This window comes from Eucalyptus grandis, chromosome 11 (genome assembly GCF_016545825.1).
Source record: "Eucalyptus grandis isolate ANBG69807.140 chromosome 11, ASM1654582v1, whole genome shotgun sequence".
Taxonomy (NCBI): domain Eukaryota; kingdom Viridiplantae; phylum Streptophyta; class Magnoliopsida; order Myrtales; family Myrtaceae; genus Eucalyptus; species Eucalyptus grandis.
In genome coordinates, this window is record NC_052622.1 from 34,754,815 (window position 1) to 34,774,619 (window position 19,805).

The 19,805-nt window shown below is 41.1% G+C and overlaps 2 protein-coding genes and 1 non-coding gene across 4 annotated transcripts; 2 read left to right on the forward strand and 1 right to left on the reverse strand.

The window, feature by feature from the left end:
- The first annotated feature begins 251 nt into the window (after positions 1-251).
- LOC104426247 (hypothetical protein) lies at positions 252-4,798 on the forward strand. 2 transcript variants are annotated; one of them, XM_010039239.3, is made up of 5 exons: positions 252-624; positions 2,909-2,975; positions 3,228-3,629; positions 3,761-4,101; positions 4,392-4,798. In XM_010039239.3, exons 1-5 carry the CDS (start codon positions 535-537, stop codon positions 4,605-4,607), a joined length of 1,116 nt encoding a protein of 371 aa, XP_010037541.2. In that variant the 5' UTR covers positions 252-534; the 3' UTR covers positions 4,608-4,798. The 2 variants fall into 2 exon arrangements, with proteins under 2 accessions (XP_010037541.2, XP_039161563.1); XM_039305629.1 differs by having other exon boundaries at positions 3,761-4,133; positions 4,392-4,533.
- Positions 4,799-8,345: 3,547 nt separating this feature from the next.
- Positions 8,346-11,904, forward strand: LOC104426248 (LRR receptor-like serine/threonine-protein kinase GSO1). Its single transcript, XM_010039240.3, has one exon. It carries the CDS (start codon positions 8,783-8,785, stop codon positions 11,690-11,692), a length of 2,910 nt encoding a protein of 969 aa, XP_010037542.2. The 5' UTR covers positions 8,346-8,782; the 3' UTR covers positions 11,693-11,904.
- A 1,047-nt stretch (positions 11,905-12,951) lies between these two features.
- On the reverse strand, positions 12,952-19,121 carry LOC104426249. Its single transcript, XR_005547555.1, has 5 exons — positions 18,508-19,121; positions 18,233-18,358; positions 17,820-17,961; positions 13,301-13,545; positions 12,952-13,216 (listed from the first exon to the last, which is right to left on the reverse strand). It is a non-coding gene; the product is annotated as a homeobox protein knotted-1-like 6 (transcript).
- Positions 19,122-19,805: the final 684 nt, after the last annotated feature.

The window sequence follows — 19,805 nt, forward strand, 5'->3', positions numbered from 1 at the left end:
CTTTCTTTTTTCTTTTTTCTTTTTTCTTTTCTCTCCCGAATGCACCTGATTAAATTGAACAAACGTGAACACCGATTTATAACATTAATCTACCAAACCACGTGAAAAAACATTATTGAGCATACAATACACCTTGGTCACGTTCCTTAATAGGATATCCGGCTAAAGAGGAAATTTAGCTAAGGGTAGCCTGATTTTTTCCCGAAAATGGTTGCCGTAAAATCTCGCTCGTCCTTGGTATAAAACCCATGGTGGAACCAGCCGTTTCTAAGCCGTCGGGTCCGGCGGCAGTCGCTTCCTCTTCACCTCACAAACCCTGTTCCTCAGATTCTCCGAAACCTTCCAAAGGACAAAGAATAGATTTTTATTCCGTCCCCTCCTCCTCCTCCTCCTCCTCCTCCTCCTTCCCTTGTAAAAATCCCAGGACGGGCGATTCCAGGATTCCTCGAAAACGAAATGGGGTCGCGCCGATTCCTTTCGGCATGCGGTGGCGACTCTGTCTGAACTGGAACTGGCCATGTTGCTTTCGTCCTTATGAGAAAGATGGTGGTCAGAGCTGGTTCCTCTCCGGTGTCCTGTGTTGCTACTTCTGTTTCTTCTCCCTTCAAGCCCAAGATTTTCCAGGTGAATTGAGAAAAGATTGGACCTGGTCTGGTCGAGGTTACGCTTAACGCTTAAAGATTTGATTTTTTTTTTCGCTGAATTTATGTGCATCATTCAGCGTGCTTTTTTGTTTGTGGGTTGTCAATCTGATACTTGGTGGTGGTGAGTAGATGATGGCTACAATTTCTTGGATTATTTTCGTCATCAAGATTTAGCCATCCGTGCTTGTTATCGGGGGGTGTGAGTAGAATTCTCATGCAAAAAGTATGATTTTCTGAAGAATTAAGATAAGGGTTCCAGTGAGGGCATAGGATGGAAACGTATCGAGAATCCATAAATAGTTTTTAGCAAGGAGGCTGCGACTTAAGTTAATCGTCCGGAAAATTAAGAACCAGTGAGTGGGTGGGTGAGGTGTGGTATGCAATTTGTCCTTTTGGCTCCATGTTGGGATAAGTTCCTATTATACTGGAGAATTCTCTTTTCACCACCCCTACAGGAGGTTAATGTATATTCGACTAGCGCAATCTTTCATTTCCTTTTTCTCTGTGGATGGATGTGTACCATGTCATTAATATTGATGATATTGCAAGACTGGGCATCAGGATGGGCTTGGTCAGTGAATCTCAAAGACTGTCTCAGATTTTCGCATCATTTGCTTTTATGTTGCTCCAATGGAGGCTTTCTGTTGGATGCTCTCATTGTTGTTGACATCTGTTATTTATATGGTGAACCCAGAATTATTTCCAGGTGCTATCATTTTGTTCGACCTTATGTCGGCAGTATATCGGCCTTCTAATGCATCTTGCTAATGGGAGGACAACTACAGATAATGTTGGATTAGTTTCAAGAGGATGGTGCAAATGCTTATTTTCTTGGTTGGTCGAATGATCAGAATGCCAGTGTTAGATAGGTAATTACTCAATGAATGCTGTTGGAAACTTGGATTTGACTCCTAGACAATTAATTATCTGTGGATAGAGTCACCTCAGGAATGAATTCTGAGTAAATGAACTGCAGGAGAGTTAGTTAGATCATATTCAAGGTTACTAAGATTTGCATCCTGCTGAGGACAGTGGATTAGGTTTTATGATGGTGAAATTCACCACTAGGATCGTGAGATTCTATGAGTGAAAAGATGACAATGAATGTGGTATGTTTCATATTGAAGAAATTAAGGTTTAGTTAGATTAGAGCTCCAAAGTTAGTACTAAAACATCTATGGACGTGTCAGGCGTTAGATCCTTGAAGTACGGAAAAGTGTGTCATGAGATGTACGTGGAAAGATGCAATGGTATTGATAGAGAATGCTTTTTGTTAGAGCAGAACTGCAAACCTAAAATATCTATCTCAGAGATAAAATTAGCTTTGGGCTTTACTATAAGTTTCTATCATCTAAATGCTTAAATGTATGAAGACAGACTCATGAGAGGCTAAGACCTTGAGAGGGTATCAACTTCTAGAGAGTATAATGAACCTGCATATAATGACCAACATTTATTACTACATTCTTTTTAAGTGTTTGGACTACAATGGATATTCAATACAGTGGCAGAGGTGAGAAATTTGTTACAATTACAAAATTTCTTTGCTGTAAGAGATGGATTGAGAAGTATAGAATGCTTTAGACTGCTCCTCTCAAGGATTCTGATTGTCTCATGAATGTTGCTAAGTTGCTTTAAAGCTTTCAAGTGGGAAATCGGATTGACCTTGTCCTTACAACATGACTTACCAATTTTCCAAAAAGAAGCTTGTTTACTGAAGGATGCATTTTTCCCCCATTTGCTCATATTCAGTGAACTGATTATTTATAGTCCCTTTTGGGAATTACTGCAACATACTAAGTTGATAATGATAATCACTTCCTATTTTTTTCTGTTGGGCTTTCAATCTCGGCATCTTAAGCTTTTATGAGTATTGAATTGCTGGATGAGGAAGGTGCTAGCAATCCTAAGATTTTGTGGACGAGGATCATATATCCTGTCAAAGTTCTAACATGTGAATGTGGATCTTTTTCTTAATTCATAGATCCAGACTGGGATTTGGCAACTGCAATTGTGTTAACTCAACATATGGTGTCCTCGTGTTTTCACTCTCCTTTCTAGTGTTCAACAAGTTACCTTCTTTGGTTATATTGAGGGCACTCCAATTAGTTATTATTTGGTGTTCTACTAATTTTACTGTAAACTACTTTATAGAGAAAACAATTTTCTCATAGTTCAGTGATCCTATGTTTTTGAAATGATATCTCTTATTTTAAAAAATTTGGTTCTTATTTTATTTTAAACTCTGATACTTTCATTGCCAGCTCGGCCTATTAAGAGTGCCATGCGGAAGCCACCCATCTGATACTCACTGGCTGAGTAATTCTCCAGGTAATTTCTGGAACTACAAAAGTTTTATCTGTATGATGTGTAGGCACATCTGATCAAAGGATCTTTGCAATGATCTAAGCAGCTGGATTCTGATAATTAGCTACTTTAGTTTTCAACTTCAAAGTTCAAAAATCTTGGCTATTCCCATTGTACTATATATTATTTCTGTCAAGATCTTGCTGGTCATCATCAGTTATCTATTAATACTGGATTAAACGATGGTTTTGATTTCTTCCTCTATCCTTTTTTAAGCTGTCAAGGCTCATGGTTTCTTCGATAGAGCAGTCATCTCGAATAGAAAGTTCCCAAATGGGAAAAATACTTTCTGCGCTACTTCAGTGGGGCATGCACAAGACAGCGAGGTTGATTCAGATGCTTTAGAGGAGACAAATCTTCTCATTCCCTCTGAAGAATCCTCTTCTTCGAGCGGCTTGTATGTCCCTTTTGAGGGAACTGATGGAAAACCAGGCCTATTATCATTTTACAATCGTCCATATGGAAGGGAGGACAAACTTCTTACGGTTTACCCACAGGGGAATCAGAACAACCTACAATGGATCCTTGGGCCAGCTGTGCTTGTGACGTCCTTTATTTTCCCTTCACTCTACCTCCGGAGAATACTATGTACTATATTTGAGGACTCTCTGCTGACAGGTAAGTGAAACTTATGTTGACACATGTTTCGTTACTCCCCATGAGAATAGCAGACATCAGTTGTTCCTCTGTTTTCTGTTCACATATTAGTTCATTTCCTTCTCACTTCAGATGTGGCTTTATGATTGCAGATTTCCTCATATTGTTCTTCACGGAAGCTCTGTTCTACTGCGGTGTCGCAATATTTCTTCTACTTATAGACCGTATGCGAAGGCCTTTGGCGTCTGCCTCTGCAGATGAAAAGAAGGGGTTGGCTCCACAATTGGTGCACCGGATCTCTTCAGTTGCTGCCCTGGTGCTTAGTCTTACAGTTCCTATGGTGACCATGGGCTTAGTATGGCCATGGACCGGCCCTGCAGCTTCTGCTGCACTTGCTCCATATCTGGTCGGTATTACTGTCCAATTTGCATTCGAGCAATACGCAAGATACTGCAAATCCCCTTCCATGCCTGTGATACCCATTTTATTTCAGGTGAGTGATACCATACCATGATGTCTCATCAGGTGATTTCGTTGGAGGGTCTTTGAATTGGCCAATGCAGTGCTTTAGATTGCTCATCTGTAGATCAGTTTAAAATTAGCCTGTTTGATCAAGTAGTCTTATTGAAGGTCTGTATCTTTGTTTTTCCATTGAATAGCCAGCATGGAATTCTAAATGTTTATGAGGCCACTATTTGTGATTTCAATTGGCACTTAAAACCTATGGAGGAAAGAGAAAGGACTGAATTTTTCACCCATACGTTGTTTCTTGTGGTTTAACAGGTTTATAGGTTGCACCAACTAAACCGAGCAGCACAGCTGGTGACGGCCCTGTCCTTTACTGTGAGAGGAGCTGAAGTGACTCCAAACAACCTGGCAATAAATAGCTCCTTAAGTACTCTTTTGAATGTCCTTCAGTTTCTTGGTGTCATTTGCATCTGGTCACTTTCAAGCATCCTCATGAGAATTTTTACTTCGAACCCCTTCACCGCAGAATGAATGGTGAACAATTTAGTTGAAATCATGAGACAATCACTTCAAACTTTGTACTTCCATGCATATACTATCTTTCAGATAGGGTGGATGTAAGGCTAGATAGGATTAACCAAGCGAATTTGTAGGCCAAAAAGGTGAATGAATAGTTGAAGTGGAGATTCTTCACATCAGAATAGAAGGTTATTGAAGGATCCTATGGGTAGTTTAGACACTGGAGATAGAGTTGGCATCTCTCTGCTGAGACGTGCCATAAAGAAAACAGTTCACAACTGACAACGATTGAACATTTAAAAAAAAAAAAAAAGTACAAGAAGTCTTTCTCACAGTTCATTGCATTATTTCACAAGTTTCTTATGCACTGCTGTTAAACAGGCCTCCGATTCAACTGTAATATGCCTAGCATTATCGTCTGTCACTTTCCTTTTGCTGGAGTGTTCTTCTCAGGTTTCATTTTTGGCAAATTTAGAGTATTCATCTAGCCCTGTTCTTGTATCTGGAGTGTGCTAACCGGCTTTGACTGGTCTGTATTTTTTTCTCTGGATTCCAATCACGTCCCTAGCACATGCCTAGTTCTCTACGAATAAAATAACACTCTCCTTAAATTTACTATGTTGATTATTGACTTTGCTTGAAGTATACAGAAGTAACAAAACTTGTATAAGAAATTGCATCGGCATGTTCAGCCATGGGAAGAATTTTGTCAGTGGCTTATGTTTAAGCATAATAGAAAAAGAAGAGCTATTAGCATTTGTAAACACGAGAAGCATTCTCAAAAAGGTTTTATATACAATGCCATATTTTTACTTTTATCATCACTTTAGATTGTCTGCACATTCCAATCTCGTGTTCATCATGTCATCAGAGGTATCCGTAAGACATCTCTCTACCTAGAGTTTTGATTTTTCTTCAAACGATTGTGGGAGGACCATTATGTGGATGTATGTTCGGCCCACAAGAGCACTATGATCCTAGAGTCGAATGGCTTTTGGTCCAAGGAAACCTTAGACGAATCCCCAAACTGAAATTGCCCTCGTCCATTATCACCCAATTGCACTTTGCCCCTTTTGTTGAATTCAAACCTTGGCATGCCAACGTTGATTTACCCACTTTGCACCCCCGAAAGGTGGGGAAAATGATTGACAGGAAGAAATTTTCTCAACGTGACAAAGGTGTGATTAAACGAAAATGCCAAGGTTTTGCGCATGTCAATAGAAGTATTGACTTTTCATCCTTTTCGTCCTTAAGATGAAGTTAGCGTTGACCCTAAGATGGAGTTAGTGTTCGAGTATTGAGAATTGGGAGTCATGATGGAAATTGACCAACCAATCTTAGATCGGCACCCAACCGGATAACCTTTACGTTGAGATTCTTTCTTTGTGCGATGAACTAAAAAAATGATGTTAGGCTTTCAATGGTCAAAGAGACTTTTAAAGGACGTCTCGGTTGGGGTTCGCTACAGAAGTAGAAACAAAAAGATAAGCGAACAAAAAGTCAATACTTTATGAGCTAATCAGCTAAGCAATCTCCAACCAATCTGAAGCAGATTACCGACACAAGTCAAATGCTACTTCACATGGAGATCACATGGACTGCCTAAATGATTGGCGGTAGGCACCAATAGTTAATTTTTCTTGTGACATATAATTTTGGGCAGTTAAGTTGTCATAAGTGATCAAAAGCTGGTTGTTTGACTGATACCTTTCAAATTAAACTTGAGACAAAGAGGCAGAGAAGGAAATAAGAGCAGAAAGATTACAATGAAAAAAGCTCTTAGCCTCTATGCCCTCAATTCTGTCAAATTCTGCTAGAAATTTTGCTCTTAATCGGCTTATTCATAGCATTTTCCTTCTTTTCATTACCCTGTCGTTGAACATATTATATCAAGTGAATCTCAACCATCACAATCACAATTGCTGAACCTGAAAGGCAAGAATATTAGGTTCATTATTTATTTCAGACATGACCATCAACCAAGTGTTATTGCATGGCTTTTGTTTAATGTTACTTGTGCTCAATAATGTTACCTTCTCGTTTGGCTCTATGTTTTTTGTCTTTGCATCTGTCATCAAAACGCTAAAGTTTCATACCCAAGAAGTCCCCTCATTCTTTGTTTAATTTGTACAGTAAGTGCTTGGAGTCTCTTTTCTTTAAACGAGAAATATAGAATAGAGGAGGAGGAGGATTTGTTAAGTCAACTCTGATGGATTCACAGGAATTTGTCTGTTTTCTTAATTTGTCTGTTTCTAATGGGAAGAATATTTATGGAATTTTTCTTACGTTCTTTCATTTTATTGGTACAAGGCAAAAGAGGATTTTGAAATCTGCTGAGCATGCAAGCTGGTGTTTTTGACTTGTAAGCATGCATGAATGCTACCGCACTTGAAGAGTGAGTGGAAGTATTAAAGAAGAAAACAAAGAGAGGGAGAGAGAGAGAGAGTGGAGGAGAAGGTGAATGTATCTGTAAGCATTTTGGGTGACATTCTCTTCATTGAAAAGCATAAAAAGTGAAACTTTAAGCCTTAGTGTAACAAATGGTCCTGGTGAATTCGAGCACTTTTCTGTTTCCTTGTCTGGAGATATTGCTGGGACAAAAAAGCCTGTGGGGATCTTCAATCCATATAGATTGCCTCTGCCTAAATCCTGAGAAACTAAGCAAAGTCGACGGAGTTATAGAGAGCTAGACTGAAAAAATAAGGAAGACAATTTATCTCTGTCCAAGAACGTCGAATTGTGATATGAACTTGTTTGTCGTCATCTGTTTGGCTCTATGTTGAGGCAATATTCTCTCCTTCTCTCTAATCTTGGTATAACTATATAATGCAAATGGCCAATACTGGATTTTTTTTCTCTTTTTCTCAATGTGAAAAGGCAAGTATTCACATGATCTTTGGGTCAACATTATTGAAGGGTGATCCTTTTGTGGTGAACCGGACTCAAGTGTGGTTGTTCTGGTCTTCTGTTCTTTTCCTGTATTTAATTGGATATTAGGTAGTTTAGGTTGCAAGAGAATATCCGATGTCCGAATTTGCAGATCACAAGATTCAAAACCGAATAAGACCAGGAAGAATAGTATGCGGACAAAAAGTGGGAATGGGAAGCACTAAAACAAAGGATAAATAATTTGTTGACCGTGATTAGAGTAAGCTTTGTACGGTTTCAATTTCTTTCATATTAGTGTCTGCAAGTAACTTGCTTGACCAAGAAACACCTAGTGGTAAGAGTGTGAAATGTCTATTTGATATTAATTTTATATGTTCTTGCAGAGCAGCACAAAATATCCATGAGTTAATGGGTTTGTACCTGTTTAATTAGGCAAATAATTGAAAGTCACCTGATCAAATCTCTCAATTATGGGCACTGAGAGAGAAAAGAGAGAGATGTATGGTGTTCTTTCTGAGCTATTGGATGCAAAATCTAAGTTCTTCACAGAATTTAAAAAAAAAATGGAATTTATCATCTTATCATACTATTCTGCCACAAGACCGATCTGATTTTCTGAAGCGTATGTATTGTATCACTGTCAACGCAAGATCTGTTCATCTTTTCCTTATCATCCTATATTTCATATTGATCACGGATCGAATCTTAAGTTGACATAGACTTCAATATCAAACATAGGCCTAGGGGAAGGTCCACTTCTTGGATTGTCTAGTAGGTAAAAGTGGGGTCATTCTCTCCCAACTCTTTTGGTCTTTTTGGCCATGCCCATCACAATAACTTATCCCCCACATACTACCTCATCTCAGAAGCTGAATAGCATGCTATAATTTGCCATCATTGCCTTCAGAAAAGGAGGAGGAAGAAGGAACTCACATACCTTTTACCCAAGTATGAAGAGGAAAAAGGCACACCGCTTTCTCAAGGATTTAAGTGGCTAACAGCTCAATAAACAACTCAGTAATAGAGCTATATAAAGTCCAAGACACATTACCTCAACCCTTCAAACTTTTTTCCATCTCTCTTCCAAATTCCCTCCGCAAATTCTCTCTTTCTTGTGTCACCCCTCATTCTGCTGATTCTGTCTCTTGAGCTTCAACTACTTTAGGTGGTTCTTGCCTGCTAAAATTCTAAACTCTACATGGAATCAAATTTCTTGAGTCTAGATTCAGAATCTTGGGAATCAGCATACAACACTTAAAGTTAGGACTCCCGTTGAACTGGTCGCACATCACTCCGAAATGAAAAGCAGTCAGATGATTCATCTCCTGCTGTTCTTCAGTATACTTGGTGCTGTTCTTGATGTTTCTCTAGGAGATGATCTGTCAGAAGCCCTCCAGCTTCTAAAAGTCAAGGCGCAACTGAATGATCCTTCTGGAGTTCTAAACAACTGGTCTCCAGAAGCTCATGTATGTAAATGGTATGGGGTCACATGTTCAGATGATCAATCAAAGGTGGTGGGATTGAACTTGTCAAATTCTGGGCTGTCAGGTCCGATATCACCCGACTATGGTTTTCTCACTTCACTAGAGATGCTTGATTTGTCATCTAATTCCCTCACCGGCTCGATCCCTCCCGAGCTTTCAAAGCTTCAAAATTTGAAGTCGCTTCTCCTTCATTCCAACTCTCTCTCGGGTGAGATACCCGTGGAATTAGGCCTGCTGAAGAAGTTGCAAGTCCTAAGAATAGGAAACAACCTCTTAAGCGGCAAGATCACCCCCGACATCGGTAACTTGTCGGAGTTAAGAGTATTAGGTCTTGCCTATTGCCAATTCAATGGGAGTATTCCTCCGGAGATTGGAAGTCTGAAGAATCTGATGTATCTGGACTTGGAGACGAACGGCCTCAGCGGCCGGATTCCTCAAGAGATCAGCAGCTGCGAAGTGCTCGAAATCTTTGCAGCGTCCAACAACAAGTTGGAAGGGGAAATTCTTTCTTGGGTGGGATCGCTAAAGGAACTGCAGACTCTGAACTTGGCGAACAACAGCCTCACTGGACCAATTCCAACTGAAATAGGCGGTCTCTCTAATTTGAGGTACTTAAATTTGCTCGGCAACAAACTGACTGGGGAGATCCCTCGAGAGCTCAATGGGCTGGTTCAGCTCGAAACGCTCGACTTATCGAAAAATAACCTCTCCGGGTCGATTAGCCTTTCCGCTACCCAATTGAAGAACTTAAGCGCTCTGTTCTTATCCGATAATAAGCTGATGGGTGGAGTACCAAACAACTTCTGCTCGAGCACCTCCAGCTTGATACAGCTCGTTCTCGCTCGTAATGAACTCTCCGGCGAATTCCCCATGGAGTTAATAAACTGTTCCTCACTCCAACAGCTGGATTTATCAGATAACAGCTTTGAGGGGTCCCTACCATCGAGCCTCGACAGGCTACAGGAGCTCACCGATCTTATCCTCAACAACAATAGCTTCACCGGAGTCCTACCTCCTGAGATCGGGAACATTAGCACCATGGAGAATCTTTACCTCTCTCATAACATGTTCACGGGCAGTATTCCGGAGCAACTCGGCAAGTTAGACAAGCTGAGCATCCTCCACCTGTTTGAAAACCAGATGAACGGAAGCATTCCTAGAGAGCTGACCGACTGCACGAGCTTGACTGAAATCGATTTTTTCGGGAACCACTTTAGCGGCTCTATTCCCGCTACGATCGGGAAGCTAAAGAATCTGGTGGTGCTTCACCTGAGGCAGAATGAACTTTCAGGTCCGGTCCCACCGAGCTTGGGATACTGCACGAAGCTTCAGCTACTGGCCTTGGCCGATAATAAACTCTCCGGATTTTTACCACCCACTTTCCAGTTTCTATCAGAACTCAGCACGCTCACGCTCTACAATAACTCCTTGGAGGGTCCACTGCCTGAATCTTTCTCCCTCCTGAAGAGCTTGAGGAAGATCAACTTTTCCCACAATCGATTCGAAGGGACGATAACTGCCCTCTGCGGATTACATCTGTTGACCGCGATCGATCTCACAAACAACAGCTTCTCAGGCCCCATCCCTTCCGTACTGGGCATGTCAATGAATTTAACCCGTATCCGCCTTGCCCACAATCATCTCACTGGCAACATTCCTTCTCAGCTTGGCCAGCTCACCGAGCTCATATTTCTCGACCTTTCTTTCAATAATTTAGATGGAAATGTGCCGTCTCAGCTATCGAATTGTGGAAAACTCGAACACCTCCTACTAAGCAACAACAATTTCACAGGCGCCATACCGTCCTGGCTCGGGGGACTAGAAGAACTTGGGGAGCTTGATCTCTCATTTAATGCATTACAAGGATTAATACCGGGCGAGCTGGGAAATTGTTCAAAGCTCCTCAAGCTTTCCCTCCATAGCAACAATCTCTCAGGGTTGATTCCACCGGAGATTGGAAATCTAATCGCTCTAAACGTCCTCGATTTGCAAAAGAACAATCTTTCGGGCACCATTCCTTCCACAATCAAGCAATGCACAAAGCTTTTTGAACTGAGACTCTCAGAGAACTTCTTGACAGGTCCGATACCGTCCGAACTAGGACGGCTAACTGAGTTGCAGGTGATCCTGGATCTCAGCTGGAACTCATTCTCGGGCGAGATCCCTTCTTCGCTTGGGAATATGGAGAAGCTAGAGCGGTTGAATTTGTCTTCCAATCAGCTTCAAGGAGAAGTTCCACCTTCACTAGGAGAACTGACAAGTCTTCACATGCTGAACCTGTCAAATAATCATCTCCAGGGCCGACTCCCTCCAACTTTTTCAAAATTTCGACTCAGCTCTTTCCTAGGAAACAAGGACCTTTGCGGCCCACCGTTAGCATCATGCTCCTCACAAGCAATGGAAAAGTCACTGTCCAAAGGTGAGGTAGCAGGGATCGTGGCAGCCATCGTCTTTATCTCAGCACTGATATGCTTGGCGATGCTTTACATCATGCTCAGAATCTGGTGCAACTGGAGGAGAGTCCTGATATCGAGCTCCGAGGGAAGCGGGACCGACCTCAAGAGAGAAGAGATGTGGATCCATGGAAATGAAAAGAGAAGAAACAACAGCGACTACTGGAAAATGAACTCCTGGTTGGCGCCCTCGCACGATAAGCACCCATCGAGCACATGCATTTTCCATCTCAAAATGGATGCAGAAAGTCCAAGCAGAACATCGGCATGAGGAGATATTGACTATTTTTGTGTTCTTCCATGCTTTGATTGAGTTTTCAGTTGATTTCCCAGTATTCCTTTGTTCTTTCTTTTACTCTTTCCTAGTCTTTTTTCTTTTGCAAAATGAATAAGTTAAGATCGTTTTGCAAGCTCAGACCGCAGGGCTGAGAGTTCATGTTCCTCACTGTCTTTTTATATCACTATTGTGCAAAGATTATGTCAGTTCAACTTGTATAGACTCATTGCAACTGCTAAGTTTTCATGTTTCCTTTTTGTAAATGTATTGAAGTTAACTAATAATAATTTTATTAACCTTAATCTGTGCAGCTCAGAAAACTGACATTCTCGCACGTACAGAGCCACGACTTTTCTACGATAACCCTTCTCTTCTGAATATAACTAGGCGATGGTAATACACTCAGACGCCGTTCAATTTGTCGGCTCAATGAACGAAGATGTAAATTGAAAAATGAAGGCTCTTGTTGGAAATAATGCGAAAAGGAGAGTTGAGCATGGAGTGTGCGATGGTTATATCAGAAATGATGGCTCCTCACTTTCCTAATATTCCAACGTTGGAATGCACTCTTGTCGCTGTCGACTCCACCACCATGAATCGCCAACTCATATCCGATTCAATGAATGATTCTCTGATTCTTCAGCCAACTCATCAAAAGAAGCCGGAGTTATCCAACAGGCAAGGATTTCCTCGATAGGACAGCGCACTAGGACTATGCACAGAAGCAGAAAAATTCTAAAGATATATTCGGTACACAACCACTTCTTAGCCAACACTCGTCATGTGCGGTCGTCGTCGACTTCATACTCATCCTAGGTTTCACAATTCTTTTGCTTTTAAGAATAAATATTAGCGCCATTCATTTGACTTCTTCGAGTATGTCATCGACCTGAAGATTATCCATGACTCACTCTTTGTAACATAAGAAGGGGTCGACATTGAATTTTGAATAGAAACTGGGGCCACCTCATTATATGACTCGAGAATCCATTAAGGGCCTCCTTTGGTCATTACCATTCATAAAGGAGGGCTTACTTGTATACATGGGCCTTCCCTGCAAGGCCCATTGTCCGAGTTGAATCGCATAGCGGTTTACAGTTAATCATGACCACGCCCATTGCTCTCAGGGTTACATTCAATCACTTACGAACATCAATAGGAGAGGAATCGTCAGGCGTGATCGTGTCACGGTCCTGGACAAATCATCCAATCAGTAAAGGCGACGCTAGGACACATGGCCGAGGCCCTCCGACTTGAGAAAAAGGAGAATATCTTCAATTGCATGGATAACTAAGAGGCAAGGTTCCCCTAATTAAAGCAGTGATCCTACGTGAGAAACCTTGCACCCGACACCCGACATCACTAGTTCGCGAAGAACGGTCCGTACAGACTCTCCATGATGCCGGGCTGCGTGTTCTCGTCCTGCTTCCAATGGCGCTTCCTCTGATTTATGAACCAGTTGTTGATCTGCTTCTGGTCCAGCCCCGTCGCCTCTGCCAACGCAAGCTTGTCCGCTTCCTGTATGCATTGAGGAACACCAAGCGCAATTAGTTCACCCCCCACATCAACTAGGCCAGTATGTATGGAGTGCAGATGTTTTACAGTGGGGTATGGCCAGTTATAATGAATGCTCCACCAATCGAGCAGCAATTGCCGGGCCTCCCGTGGCAGCTTCCCTTTCTTCTTCTTCTTGGAGAACTCGTGCTTGAGAGCCCCGATGTATCCGCTGTATTTGCGCAGGAGTTTGTCCTTAAGCTCCCGGTCTTCGCTGGACCGGCTGCCCTCCAATACATCAATCTCACCCCCACTAAGATCTTCCTCGGATGACCCCGCACAATCTTCGGTCACTAGTAACAAAACAGAAAAACGCCAGGCTCATCAAGATTAATTTCTCGAATTTGCTCATTACAAATCATAAGATACACAAGAATAATCCTGGATGATACATTAGTGCGAAACCCTCAAATACACAGGCAAATGTCACTTTCACGTCATAATGCATAATCTTTAAGAGATAATCAAGTGGACATACCCTCACAAAACCTAGGAGCAGCACATCCAAGAAAGAGACAAAGGCGCGACCATACTAAACATACAGCATCTCCTCCACTCGAATAGACCCGACCCACTTCGGCAACATTTTCTCTTTCAATTTTTTCAAATTTCTGTTATTATTTTCAGGCAGGAAGGCAAGAACTGGTCCTACGCAAACAAGATTGTCCGAAAGAGTTCGACATGGACTGAGTAAATGGGCTCAGAATGGGAAAAAAGTCCCGTGCAGGCGATGGTACACAGAACCCGATGCGATTTATGTATGCAACAAGACCCACGTCTGTACCTGCTCTCTCTCTCTCTCTCTCTATAAAAGAGAGAGAGAGAGTGGGTCAGAGACAGAAAGGATGGAGGAGGCGGGTGATGTCTGAGTCCGAGTCTCAGTGGGTTGCGTCCACGGGACGTACGGACGTCACCATCGAAAACCCTGGTATAGCCTTCATCTCTAACCAGAGAATTGAAACCCAACGTACACTTACCCCTCCTACCTGGTCAGATGCGAACTAAAGAAGTACTCCTCAAAATCCTTAAAAATCTGGAAACCCTGAAATTCGCAGAAGACGAGAAGACTGAAGACGACGTCATATCTCCCTGTTCTTTCGACAAATGGTACCAGCGCAGCGTCAAAACCGGGACCAACTTCTTCCTCACTTTGATTTGTCCCTTTCCTTTCCTTTTTTTTTCCTTTTTTTTTTTTTGTGCTAAGTGGAAAGTACTTAGCTAAGTTAGCTTTGCTATTGCCTCCTCCCATTTTCTCCTCGACATGAAAAAACTTCCGTATTTCTCCTACATATTCTGAGTCATAATAATATGATGCAAAAATTAGAAAGAGTTGCAGGTAGATTTTTAACTTTGTGCATTTTCGCTTGAAGTGATAATGTCTGCTCCTTGAAAACAAATACTGCTTAACACGATTCCCATGCACTGACGTTCTTTACCTACAACACCATCAGTTGAAGGGTTCTACGCAACACTTCTCACCAAACAATAAGAAGCACAGCAGGTCATGTTATCCAAAGGAGAAGAGCCATGCAGTATGACATAGCTCAACCTATAATATGCCCTTGACATCAATATGTTCACAAGCAATTCTTGCATCATCCCTTACTCACATATGACGATAAAAAAACTATGGTTCTTTTGGTTTGAAGAAAGAAAGCTCAAGGGAAGAAAAGGCACCAAAATGAGATTTATGCCCCAATTCAAGTGATCAAATTTTCACAGAACAACAAAGACTGAGGTAATACTTATGTCCAATTTTGGTTTGCAATGCACTGATAAAGCCTCCAAAATCATAGCATTGACTCGTGCAGTTCTTCTATAAATAATGAAACTCGTCTACAATCACCATTGTGATGTGAAGGAAAAAAAGCTCCAAATAGAGAATATCCGAGCACCAATGATCATGTATCTTATCATTAAGGAATTGCTAGTTGTCAGCAGCAGAAAAGGAACATCCAGCTAATACTGATTTGGAAAGGATTGATGAATCAGAGCACCAACAATAAGACTATAGCTAATCACATAAACATGTCCCAACAGAGGTATCTATGACACAAGATTAGGAAACATTTATATGACCAAGTTTGAGGAATACGTCATGCAATTCAATGAGATGACGGCAGGCTCACAAAGAAACTCAAACGGCTGGCCTGGAACATTGTTCGAATAAACTAATTAAACTCGAGCAGCCGAGTAAACTCTCACATATGCACGGTATCTTTACTGAGTCAATGACTATGCCCTTAACATATTTCAAGCTGATAATCTCAAAACATATTACTGCAGAAACTGAGGACCACATCACTAGAAAGGCTTCTGAGGAAGCTTTATTACATAAAGATGCTAAAAATAGACTGAGGCAATGAGGTCATGCACAATCTTTCCTTAAGTGCACTAAAAAAGAAGAAGAATAAAGCATCAAGTGGGGGACAAGGTTCATCTGTCCCCAGTGGATTTCTATGGATTGAATCCTTATTCTATTAAGAATGCAGCCTCAAAAGCAGGAGATGGATGGCGAATTGATTTAATCAAAGTAAGGAGTGAAGTTAGAAAAGGAAAGACGGGCACACTAGCCGACATTATATTGTAGAGTATTGCTAGGTATTTTAAAATGGGGTTTATGGAAATGGTTTATTGCCTTTAGTGGAAAATTTTTACCAAATGTTGAATAAGATCCATTTATTTAAACGTCATTACCTATCTATTTAGTTACTTATGATACCAATTACGAAGACCAATCTTACAATAGCAAGTATTGCCATATTTTGTTACTCTTAACACTTTTTCACTTTGCCTATTAGGCAACATATTAGGGCTCCATGTGAGTTCGACAAAAAATCTCATACCATTGATGGTTGATATGATTGGCAATTGGCCATGAGTTCATGTACTATCCTTTATTTTCTCAACATTCTATAAGAATTCTTAATGTTATTTCACGTGCAAGAGAACAATTCTAGATCTTCAACTCCCGACATGCAAGTACAAGCCCACCTTTAAAACGAACTTTCAAGAAGTTAATAATATTTCTATCCATGGCCGGTTGCAAGGGTCATTGTCCTCAGGACCTTGAAACTTGAACTAATCCTCGTTCTAAACAAAAAAAGTTGAGAGTAAATAAAGGGTTCCAGTCTTTTAAAGCATGGATTGACCCACAAAAACTGTAATGATAGTGGCAAGGATATAAAATGAACAGAGTGGTGATCACAACATGCAAAAGCAATGAACAGTATTCTCACACACACCCACTAGCCACTCGACAGATTTTATCAGACAGCATCAACATTGGCTTTGTCTAAACCAATAAGGTTTCTGAGAAAAGAGATCTGTTCCGCAGTCCATGTAATGGAATTATATATACTGAGATGCACTTCAAGTGTCTTTGCAGGGACTTGGAGTCCAAAAGTTGTTTTAGTGATTAGAAATAGAGTATGAAAGCCCTGGCCAGGACCAGCAGCCGGTTTCTTTCAGGCGATTTTAGTCCAGTTAATTCATTGGACATTCCCAAGTTCCTTTTCAGCCTCATGAACTCACTGTAGCATTCGCTTCCATTTTTAGGAATTTTCTCATGTTAGACGGGCTTCCTTGTCCTTAAAAAAGGAAAGAGCCTGGAAAAACTAGATTGGAGTTACCAGACAAAATTTGGACAGCATGTCTTGACATTCTAGATGCTTAAAAGACTGAAAACTAAAGGAACTCAGCAACTTACCAGCAAATGCCAATCTCGAGAATTCAATCTGAACATAACACTAACATGGACAGAGAATGTAAACGCAGCAAATGCGATCATTTATTTCATCTGTGAAAACTACTTCACTTTTCAAAAAAATAAAAAGAAGCGTTCTAGATCGACTGGCTGTAAGATCGTAATCATATGCACAACAATTTACTGTCCATTATAGGCTATCAACACCAACTTCTTCAATCGCAAACAAGCTCAAGAGGCAGATTAAAAAGGAGGTTCTATTCTTTATTACACAAGTAATGTAAAACTAAAAATTTCACGAACTATGCTAACACATAGCAAATGTTTTCTTAAAGTCAATTTAAGTTTTTTGATACTTCAAAAATACGTCTCATCTCTTCCCACTCGTGTACATAATAAAATAAAGTATATATAAAAGTAGTCTGCAAAATTGATATATAACGAGGCATATGTCATACTCAACGCAGATAACTAAAACTACTCGCATAACCTTTTAAATCATTTTTAGTATTTTTAGCACAATATTGGTCTACTTATGAGCGGCTCAAGGCAAGCCCGTCAGTTATTTCCGACTCTAAGCTAAACGCGACTCATAAGTAAGAGAGTCAAGACACCAGCAACCATCTACTCTTATTTAATGTCAAGATTGGACTTGAATGCACATTCCCCACAAGAGAGGATAAAAAAAAGGCCTTTCCCTTGTTAGGGTTTCATTGGGAGGCTTTCCTTAGTCAATTTCTACAACGAGGAGAAGTTTTTCTTCTTCGTGTGGTTTATAATGTATATTACCCGACAAAAAAGGGACGACATCTTCTAGGGAACAGCGCCCAGAGAGAGAGAGAGAGAGAGAGAGAGAGAGACCGTGAAGATAGTTGGTCGACGAAGACGAGCCGTGGCAAAGAGTGTTGAGCTGGTCACGCATAGTGTTCAAGAACGAGGTTGCCTCCTCGAACGGCTTTGACAGATCCGATTTGTACTTCACCAACATGCTGTAGTAAGTTCCCTACGTAATTAAGACGAATGAGTGATGACATTCAGTTTTGAGTTGCCCATGACAAAATTAAATGAAGATTATTATGTTTTACCCTCCAGAAAATAAAACAAGAAGAAGAAGATCAAAAAGAAGGGAAAAAGACCAAAACAAAGCCAAACTGGCGCCACCAAGTCAAACGTCCATGTCCGAAAGCAAGAAAACTGAAAGAAATTGAGTGAAATCGACTAGGGTTTCGCTCAAAACAAGCAGAAACTTGAGAGAGGGAGAGAGAGAGAGAGACCATGAACTCATCAAGTTCGGGATCCAAACCGCGACAATCGGTAACTGATCCTGTGACCATAGAAATGTCGTCACTTTGTCGCCGGATTTCGTCCAGTAAACCGGCTACTTCCGGCGGAGCCCCAACCTGTGGGCGGAGCAAAGAAAAAAGAACCGGGAATCAATTCAACACACGACATCTATGTGCTTTCTGCAAGTGCCGCTTCGAAACTCTGATCTTCCGAAACGGTAAAAACCACTTTCTGGAAGGAGGATAAAGACTCGTTATAATCATACCTTGTGGCAATCAACATATGCCTCGAGCAGTTTAGGGTAAAGAGGGTGCGTAGCGATTTTAGCTCGGAGCGTCGTCGAAACGTCGCCGTCATCTTCTTCTCCTTCTTCTCCTTCTCCGTCTGCGACAACAACCATGCTCGACCCGGCATCGGATATGGCAGAGGAACCCGGCACCAGCTGGTGGTCCGACCCGCTCAGGTGAAAAGACGTCGCGCTTTGCGGATGAACGAAACCAAAAGGGTGATGATGATCATGATGGCCACGGTTACTTTCTTCCGGAGAAACCTGCAGGTCCTCCGGTAGACCCTCCATGGAAATGTGCAGTCCGTACAGCCCTTCCATTAATATATGCGTATATCAGAGGAGCAAACAGTTCGTGCGCTGCTCCCGTGTCGGTTGTTCTGTATATATAGAAAATACAGCGAGAGCGAGGACGAGGTGGATGTCTGAGCGAGAGAAAGAGAGAGAGAGATGAAAGAACAGCGAAAACAGTGTTCAATCATTCATGTCTGAGTGGATTACTATGGACTACGGATGGAGTAGGGTTTTGTTTTGTGTGAGAAACAAGAAACGGAAGAAGAAGCAGAGAGAGAGAGAGAGAGAGACGCATCGAGAAGCGCGATTTTAGCGTACAAAGGAGGAGAAGAGAAAGCTCGGGAAAATTAAAAAAAAAAAGCAGGTGCTTTCGTTTCATGGAGATTGTAAAGCTCCCGCAGGCTGTCCGTCTTCTCCTCCACGCGCCCTTATGCCGCGCGTCCGCGGGAAAATTTACCGTCGCATTCGCAATGAGGTAGCTGCACACTTTTATTGGTCTCTCCTCCATCCTTCTGTAATTGATTGTGAAAGAGAAATGATTACTGCCGTGAGAATATGGATTCATTTTAGACTATAAAAAATTAATTATAAATCATTATCAAATTCACTATATTAAAAATTTGTAATTCATAATAAATTATTATTCTCATGACACTTCAAAAACTGTTACACTTATACTAGCAAAATTTGAAAATAATTATATGATGGTCTTTAACACGACCGTAAGAATAGCAATTTATTTTGAACCATAAAAAATAAATAATAAATAAAATTTCGATTATCTTCCGGATAATCTTGCAATCGTAGGCAAGTTGACTAGAAAGAACTGAAAAAAAATTCAAGTTGTACAATAAAATAGCGAAATAAAATGGGGTAGAGATCCATCATCATTGATAATAATAAAGCGATCAATTCTTTTGCATCATGAAGGTTGATAACGGTCATTCATGACCACGATAGAGGGTTGGCAATCTTTTTGTATC

Coding starts and splice junctions, on each gene's coding strand:
- LOC104426247 (XM_010039239.3), top strand. CDS start 535: ATGAGAAAGATGGTGGTCAGAGCTGGTTCCTCTCCGGTGTCCTGTGTT. Junction 625..2,908: donor TCAAGCCCAAGATTTTCCAG/GTGAATTGAGAA, acceptor TTTCATTGCCAG/CTCGGCCTATTAAGAGTGCC. Junction 4,102..4,391: donor TGATACCCATTTTATTTCAG/GTGAGTGATACC, acceptor GTGGTTTAACAG/GTTTATAGGTTGCACCAACT.
- LOC104426248 (XM_010039240.3), top strand. CDS start 8,783: ATGAAAAGCAGTCAGATGATTCATCTCCTGCTGTTCTTCAGTATACTT.